We start from the raw sequence: 9,710 nt of genomic DNA on the forward strand, positions 1-9,710 counted from the left end.
TAATCATTAACTGAGAATATAGATTAAAATATATAAATCAGATTTGATAAAACTATCAGAAAAACTGGATTAGAATTACAGCTCTATACAAAATCTTTTCAGCAATAGATCAAGTACAAATACTTCAGAGAAGATATAGTGATTAAAAAAGCCAAACACTCTTGCTCTGATAATATTTATTTTTTCTCAACACTCATAAAATGTATTTTAAATTTTCTTGGCCTTTGTCATAAAGCAAGTCTCCACAAATTTCAGGCGACCCTTCTATGAGATTAACTTCCTTTACCAAAATAAATCTATTAGAAATCTTAAAATAAGTATATATAATGTATGTTTATATATGTATGTAACATACAGCAGAATGTATTTCTTTTTTTTAAATCATCCATGAAAATCATGTCTTTTGCCTGAAAAGTGAATTAAACTTCACATTAGATATTGATTAAAAGTCACTTCTAAGGAACCATTTTACTTAGAAAGTAAAATTCACTTTCTAAGTTACAAAAGTATAATTTTGTTATAATTAAAGAAGGTAATATTTAGACCTGACAAAAAATAAGAGTGTTTTATCACAATTTTTTTTATAATAAAGCTAAAGCAGTCCCTGAGAAAATTTACAGCCCCTCAAAGGAAGAGAAGACAAGGTAAATATCAATTAATATCTAATTTTAAAATTTAGCAAATAGGCATTAGAATAGAAGGAATATTAATTGAAGAAAATAATAAGAGAATAAGTTAATAAAACAAATGAAAAACAAGGATACACAAAGGACTATATATAAAGCATAAAAAGTGGTTTATGGGAAAAAAGCTGATTGAATTCTGTTAAAGAAAAAAATTATTCAAGACCACGATGATAGGTACAGGGACCACTGCAATGGGGTCTTAAAGGGGGAGAAAGAGACGGGGCTCGACTCCGCGAACGAGGATAAGTGAGAATTTATAGCGAAGGATTCAGTGGAGAGAGAATTACTAAGAGGAAAGATCAGGTTTGAGAAATTCTGGCTGAACCAAACTAGCAGAATTTTTGCTGAGGACAAGCCAGGATGATTAGACATCACCTGAGTGATGGCAAAAACTGAGGAACTTGATTAGACATAGAGGAGGATCAGACATCACAGATGAAGTGTTCTGGATAAACTGACTTAGCAGGCTTCTTTTTTTTTCCTTTTGGATTCTACACACAAGTAAGTATACAGGCAGCCCTAGGAAGAGTTCAGAAGTGTGACTGAAGTTTGGCCAAGCAAGGAATGTTTGTTAATTCCCAGACCTGTGGAAAGATTGATCGGGAGATGTAGAGAAAGGAGATAAACAATCATAAAGAAATTTGGACGTTATTATAGATGTCATAGAAAATTTTTTTCAAATGCTATAAAATTTGTAACCATATAAAATTTACAAATTTTTAAGCTATATAAAACATAATGCTAATAAGTAGTTGACTTAGATAAACTGGAAATATTTTTAAATTAATTACTTTTTTTGGAACTGACTAAGGAAAAAAGGTAAAACCCAAATTGTCCTACAATACTATAGAAATGAGTCAGAGATAAAAAATATTTCTACAAAGAAAATATCCAGCATAAGTACTTGCAAAGGTGAATTATACCCAATATTTAAGAAAGATATATTTTAAAATGCACACGAAGTCTTCTAGAGAACAGAGCAAGTAGAAACATTATCTAATGTATTTTAGATATTTAGATGTAGATTCATGCCAAAACCACACAATAACATTAGAAAGAAGGAGGTGACAGGCCAATCGTGCTAATATTTATTGTATAATGAATAAAAGAATTCATCAATAAAGTCATGATCAAGTTTTGATTATTCTAGTAGCACAAATTTGCATAGTTATGAAAATTATTACAGCAAATCAACACATTGACAAATAATTAAAAAGTAAAGGTGCCAAAAAAAAAAAAAAGAAGCTCCTAACATTTTCTGTTCTACCCTAGTTTACAGATAAACACATTGAAATAAATCAAGATGATTATAAACCATTTCTTCTGTTATCACTCTTTTTCAAAAATATACTGGGGGTTATTGTCATGAGGAAGCTTAAATTATTTTAAAAAGATTAATTTTCTCATTGTGTAATGAAAGATAAGCAAATGCAATAGAAACATGTCATACAGAGTTTTGGTCAGAAAGGACTCATAGGATATGACCTCTTGCCAATCCAAATGACATTATGACTCCTACAATGTACACTTTCTTTTTTCTGGCACGTAAAAGAAATATTATGAAGTTATTTTATATGCTTTTCTATACCTGTGTTCCTCAAACATCTGAGCTGATTTCTCTGGTTTCACGCCAGAGTATTTCTCCTCATGATGGCTTTGCCTTGGGTTGAATGTCCCGGCAAAACTTAACCCCCACTGTAACTGTTGAGGGTGAGAAATCCTATTATGGTAATTGAAAGGTGGAGACTTGAAGAGGTGATTAGATTGTAGGACTATGTCCTAGTGAATGGATTAAAAATTGTGGTCATGGGTGTGGTTTGGAGTTCTTTAAAAGGAGAGTGAATGAGGTGGTTAGTCTTTCTCTGCTAGTTCATTTTTGCAACATGATACCCTGCCATCACTGAAGTCACCATCAAAGAAAGCCTTCACCAAATGTATTCCCTATACTTTGGACTTCCTAGCCTCTGAAGCTGTAAGCAATAAATTTCATTTTCTTATAAACTACCTACTTTTTGTATTTTTTTATAAGCAACAGAAATGAATGAACACAGGGTTCATTTATCTATTTCAACTTATAGTTGTGAAATGATTCCCAAATTGATGTTTTAGGAGTTCTTTTACTACAATACATTTTTTAAAGCAATATTCAATCCTGTGCCTGATCTTCCCTGAAGTCAGGACCCATAAATTACTTAACCCCAGACATACAAGTATGTGGTCGTAAATACCCATCACTATACTCATAGACGTGAATCTGAGAGTATGAGATCATGTCTGTCTCCTGCCTCTCTAAGCCCATCCTTGCAATTTTATATTTTAGATCCTGGGGGAGAGAGGCCACCAATCCTATATCCACCTGTAAATGTCACATATCTTACACAACATCAACAACTGCCTTGGGATTGTTCAATGGCACACATGTAACAAACGACTGTGACTGATACCTTACATTCTTATTTTACTCTCAGATGAGGTTAATATTAAATCATTTGATATTTTACTCTACATTCCAGGTGTTGCCCAATGACTTGATGTCAAATTCCATAGCAGCTCCAGCACAATCGTCTCAGCCCATCCTGAACATATGGACTATATCTTACCTAGGGAGAGTAGATAATACTAACAATGCCCCTTCTGGATCAAAATCTCCCTGATCCATCAAAGACATGCAGTAATCCATAGGGATTTTAATTTACTACACTAAATTTTTCAACCTTTGCCTCATGCTGAGTGTCTTAGACTGCTTTAGCTGACATAATAAAATATCACAGACTGGGTGACTTAAACAATGGGAATTTATTTCTTACAATTCTGGAAGCTGGAAGTCCCAGGTCAAGGTCAAGCAAGTGTTGACTTTAGATGAGGGCTCTCTTTCTGGCCTACAAACAACCATATTTCACTGTTCCCTCACATGGCCTTTCCTCTGAGTGCATGTGGGGAGAGAGAGAGAGAGAGAAAGGGAGCAAGCTCTCTGGTGTCTCTTTTTATCAGGGCCCTAATCACATCAGATCCGGGTCCCGTCCTCATGACGTTATTTAACTCTAATTACCTGTGAAAAGCCCCATCTCCAAATATAATCATATTGAGGAGTAAGGCTTCAACATGTGGATTGGGAGGTGGGGCACAAATATTTAGTCCATAACACTGAGAAAAAAAATAAAGTTTCTTCTCTACTCCAGGAGCATTCTGAAGCATTCTTTTAGCATTAAGCACTGAAACAACTTATGGTTGTGAAGTTTCTCTTATTGCTTCTATCCTATTCTTATATATCGTATATACCACACACCATACATATACATCATATATATCAAATTGGGGGAAAGTCTGTGTCAGATACATTTGCCTGCCTGAAATCTTAAAAGCAACTGAATGCTTGTCTTGAGTGAAGAGAGTTCTTATGTTATAATCAAAGTTGTCAGCATCACACTGACCACTGGTGCTCTGTACAGTGCACTCCTGACCTGAAACTGGGACTATCAGGGAGGCTCAAGCAAGTTCAGTGTGTGTAGGGAATTTAGTGTCCTGAAATTTTGAGTTCAATACTCTTTGAGTTTTATGATCTTCACTAATGCATTCATTCAAATTCTAAGAACTGGGTATGGAGCAATGAATAAAAACTGACAGAAGTTCCTGTTCTCATATCACGTTGTGAGGAAAGTGGAGTAGTTTATTCAGGTGCCCTGACCTCAGGTCCAGTTGGGGGTGGTGCAGCACTTTCTTTGTAAATAAATTGTGTGAGGTGGAGTTACTGTTCATGCACACCCGTGGATTTTAGCTTGTTGCTATTCTTGTGTGTGCTTCTTCAGAGTGTGTGAGGCAGCAAATCTGAAGTGCTGGCGGCAGAGCTCGCATCTAGAAATAAAGCCTATTCTACATTCACCCATGGCTCTAAGGACCTTTTTCCTGTTACCTAGCTCATAGACCTGCACGTGAAAGGTTTGCAACCCAGTCTGGACAGCGGGCTACAGGGGTTTGTGAGCTCGAGCCCTAGCCCTAGCTCTACATACATACACACCCTTATGGGACAGAAAGAAACTATGTGCTATATTGGACGGTGTTAAGTGCTATGGAGAAAGACAACAAGGAAGAGAGGTGGGATTCGTGTACTGGGGAGAATGATATTCAGGGAAGATAACACTAATAAACCTCATTTGACATCAACATCATCCTGTAGATAATTTCCCTGAACCACTTAAGTGAAACTTTTGGGGGGATCCAAAACAATAGTCAATATAAGTGCTAATTCTGTATCTCCACATGCTTTTATAGTTATTTATATGTTTGTCTTTTGAATAAAATTAATACTGTTTCATGCAGGAGTCATTCATGTTTTATCGTCATAGTCTAGCATTTGACTGCCACATTGCTAATACTCAGTAAAATATTTCTTGAGAGGATGAATGAATAAATTTATAAGGCATCAATAAGAACCAGGCACAAAATGTTTCTAATGTCATTACATTGTGTTGTACTTCATTCTGATGGCAAAAAACATCTCCTGAAGTGCTGTCATAGACAGACAATATGATGTTTCTACCTTTTGTTAGTTTAGTAAATGGACTTATGATAGGACAGTCTTTTGATACTTAAGTTTAGAAATTGTGAGTTTATGAGCCAAAATAGTAATAAAAATAAAGTAAATGAAAACAAATCTGGAAATAATTAAAAAACAGAATTAAGAGTTATTGGATGTGGGGGGATATAAAATATTATATGTATGAGTTGTAAATGATGAGGCATCAAGGATCCCAATGGTGCAGAAACATCCTGTAAACAATCTTCAAATATAGCCATTTAAATAGTGAATGTATGGGTTTTGGTTTTTGTTTGTTTGTTTGTTTTTGATTTTGCTTACCTTCTACTAGAGGTTTTGCCAGTGGGGGGAAATAAGTTGAAAATTAAAAAAAGCATCAAACGGAAAAGGAAGAAATCTGTCAAAGGAAAAAAAAAAAAAACAAATTGGAAAAAAGGAATAACACTGTGTTTATAGACTAAATAAAAGTATATGTAGAAAATCTGATGTAATCTATAAAAAAGTTACTAGAAGTAATAGCTGAATTAAGGAAGTTTAAAAGATACAAGATCACTATATAATAATCCATTGAATGTCTATTTTCTATCAATGAACACTCCAGAAAATAAAATTTTAAAAACATAACTTTTACAAAAGCATCAAAAACATGAAATACTTAGGGATTGATCTGAAAAAAGATATGAAAGAATTCTGCACTGAAAACTATAAAACAATGCTGAGAGACACTACAGCATTACGAAGTAATTGGAGAGATAAACTGTGTTCACTGATTGGAAATCTCAATACTGTTAAGGTGACATTTATTTCCAAATTGATGCACAGGTTTGATTTAATTTTAATTGAAATTTCACCTGTCTTTTTGTGATAAAATTGATAAACGCTTTCTAAAATTTATATGGAGAATAAAAAACAATTATATAGTCAAAACAGCATTTTTAAAGAAGAAAAATGTTAGAGAGGTAACACTAACTGATTTCAAAACTTACTGTAAAATTATGGTAATCAAAACAGTGGAAAGATAAACATACAGGTCAATAGAATACAATAAAAAGTCCAGGGAAAAAAACACACATATTGTGGCAACTGATTTTTAACATAAGTACAATTAAAGACAATTCAATGAAAAAAGTATAGTGTTTTCAAGAACTGGTGCTGAAATATTTGGCTTCATATACAAAAAAAAAAAAAAAATCCACAAGCTTTGATCTATGACTTACACCATATAAAAATAATCATGGACCAAAATATATACCTAAAACTATCAAATCTGTAAAAAAAAAAAAAAACCTTTGAGACTTTGAATAAGGCAAGGATTTTTTTTTAATAAGATAATGGAGGAACAACCTTACATACAAAAGAAATACATTGGCTTTAATAAAAATTAAAACTTCTGTTCTTAGGACATTTGTTGAAAGAATGAAAGGACAAGCCCTCTAAGAAAATATTTGAAATTATATATCTCATACATAAAGAAATTTTAAATCTTAATAATAAGAAAAACAACTACCCAATGGAAAAAAACAAAAAAAACAAATGAGCAAAAGATTTGAAAAGACATTTCACCAAAGATATACAGATGGCAAGTAAGCATGTGAAAAGATGTTCAGCACCATTTGTCATTTAGAAAATATAAATTAAATCAAAATGAGATACCACTATGTACTCATTAGAATAGCTAAAATTAAAAAGGCAGAAAATGTCAAGTATTAATGAAGATGTAGAGGATCTGAAACTCTCACGCATTGATTGTGGGAATGTAAAATTATATAAAAACTTTGGAAACAGTTCGGCAAATTTTAAAATATTAAATATACATTTATCATACAATTGAACCATTTTACTTTTTAGGAATTTACTTAAGAGGAGTGAAACATATGCCCATATAAATATGTGAACACAAAAAATGTTCATAACAACTATATTTGTAATAGCCCCAAACTAGAAACAAACAAATGTTTATCAACATTGTATTTATACAACACAGCAAACATAAATAAATCATTGATATATGCTACAAGTTCATTGAATTTCAAAATAATTATGGTCATGAAAGAAGTCAGATACTTTCCATGCCTTCACCAGTCATAGGTTACATGATGCATGGATTTATGGAAACCTCAAGCAAGTATAAACTAATCTATAATGACATAGAGCAGATCAATGGCTGCCCGGAGGAGATAATTTTTTTGTGACAGAAATGGGAGAAACGTTAGAAAGAGCTCCAAGGGAACATTTGACATTATTGACATGTACATTACCTTGATTGTGAAGATAGATTCATAAGCTTATATGTATGTCAAAACAGCAAATTGTACACTTAATGTGATTTTATTGCATGTCCATTATACCTTCATATAAGCTGTTTAAAATAGAATTTATTAATAAGATTTATCTAATTTTTTAATATGAAAAATCCCAAGTACTAATATATGTATTTCTAAATATTTTTAGGTAAAATATTGAAGCACTCATCCTTTTGGGAAGGATCTGTATTTGTACTTGGTTAGCTGTAGTCAAGACAAACATTTTATTGATTTTTTAATAAAATTATACAATTTTTACATAGTTATTTTCATGTAGAGTTGGATCAAGATGCTACATAATATATGAGATAAAGTAACAACATATATTCATCCATTCCAAGACCTGTTCTTCCATTCAACAACATTGATTCATCATAAGCTTTGATTTTGTTCATTGTTTAAATATTTAAAGACAAAACACACTCTATCTTCTAGATCACAGGCTTCAATAAAAAAAAAAATAGAAACCCATAATGCTATATTCCTAAAGCATAATCCACATGAGTAGAGGTGGTTTGGAGTGAAGTCTAGGATTATTCATGAGATCCACTGCCACAGTAATCACAAAGAAAGCTTCTGCTTCCTCCTCCTCAGAGCTTGCTTGACATCTTTGTTTCTCAGGCTGTATATCAGGGGATTCAACACGGGGATGACAAGAGTGTAAAAGATGGACACTACTTTATTCTGCTCCATGGAGACAATGGCACTGGGTTGAGCATACATGAAGAAAACAGTACCAAAAACCAAGCACACTCCAGTGAGGTGGGAGGCACATGTGGAGAAGGCTTTCTGGCGTCCCTGCACTGTCTGGATCCTCAGGATTGTAGAGATGATGCAGATGTATGAGACCAAAATGATTAAGAAGGTACTGACAATAATGGAGCCACATACACCAAGAAGGACCAGTTGGTTTATAAAGGTATCTGCACATGAGAGGGACAAGAGTGGGAGGACATCACAGAAAAAGTCATTGATGTCACTGGCTCCACAGAAGGGCAATGTGAAGGTCATTGTTGTTTGAGTGATGGCATTCACTACGCCCCACAAGTAGGACCCGGACACTAACAGCACACAGACCCAGTGAGACATGTTCACAGAGTACAGAAGGGGGCTACAGATGGCAATGAAGCGGTCATAGGCCATGGCAGCAGGGAGAAAAGCCTCTGTGGTGCCGAAAAAAGACGGGAAGAAGAACTGGGCAGCACACCCACCAAAAGAAACTGTGTGGTCCTCTTCAAGCAGTTAATCAGAGCCCTGGGTGCGATGGTGGAGGAATAGCAGATGTCCAACAAAGAAAGGCTTTGGAGGAAGTTATACATCAGTGTATGGAGGTGAGCATCCACCCTGATAATCAGAATCATGCCAAAGTTCCCCACCATAGCTGTCAAATATAGGATCAAAAAAATCAGAAATTGCGTTTTCTGCACTCCTGGGCCTCCTCTGAATCCAAGTAAAACAAATTCTGAGAAATGTGTAAAATTTGCCTTCATGTTAAGTGTAGCCAGAGAGAGAGACAGAGACAGAGAAACAAAAGAAGGAGAAGAGGGAGGTGGGAGAGGAAAAACGAGAAAATTTGCAAGCCAAATATTATTTAATGCTAAGCTATAAAAGCCTTTAAATAATATCAAGTTTGAGATCTTCATATGAATTAAATACAGTCTGTTTCTGATCCTGTGTATGATGTCTTCATGTACTGTATTTCATATGCAGTGAAATGGGGAATGTTTCTGCTGCAGGGGAAAAGAATTGGAAATAAATTTGCATTCACATAGAAATAGTTTGTATCTATAAATATGTCACCATATTATTCTACTCAAATATCACTAATAATATATGGGAAAGGATTCTCTGATGTATTTCAAGTCATTTTTTAATTTTACACTTTTTTAAAATTTAAAGAAGTCTCAAAATCAGAGCTCAAAGACAGACTTGAGTACACATAAGACATAACTACTGAGTTAGTTTTGCATCACAAGAGTGTTTATCTGGGTTGAGCTGGGAGATGCTGGCAGGTAAAGTTGATTGTACATATAAAATCAATTTACTCAGGCTCCTGTGTCACACTATCTGTATTAGTTTTCTGTAACTGCTGTAAGAAATTATCTTAGATCTATTGTCTAAAACAACAGTAATTATCTTAGATCTATTGTCTAAAACAACAGTAATTATCTTAGATCTATTGTCTAA

The 9,710-nt window shown here is 33.9% G+C and overlaps 1 protein-coding gene across 1 annotated transcript; it reads right to left on the reverse strand.

Moving 5' to 3' along the window:
* Nucleotides 1-8,084: 8,084 nt before the first annotated feature.
* Nucleotides 8,085-9,088, reverse strand: LOC103605196 (olfactory receptor 12-like). The gene is given in 2 exon segments (XM_008589777.1): nucleotides 8,085-8,755; nucleotides 8,758-9,088. Coding segments are annotated over 2 exon segments (927 nt in total). The 5' UTR covers nucleotides 9,014-9,088.
* Nucleotides 9,089-9,710: the final 622 nt, after the last annotated feature.

Source organism: Galeopterus variegatus, unplaced genomic scaffold (genome assembly GCF_000696425.1).
Source record: "Galeopterus variegatus unplaced genomic scaffold, G_variegatus-3.0.2 Scaffold5651, whole genome shotgun sequence".
Lineage (NCBI taxonomy): Eukaryota > Metazoa > Chordata > Mammalia > Dermoptera > Cynocephalidae > Galeopterus > Galeopterus variegatus.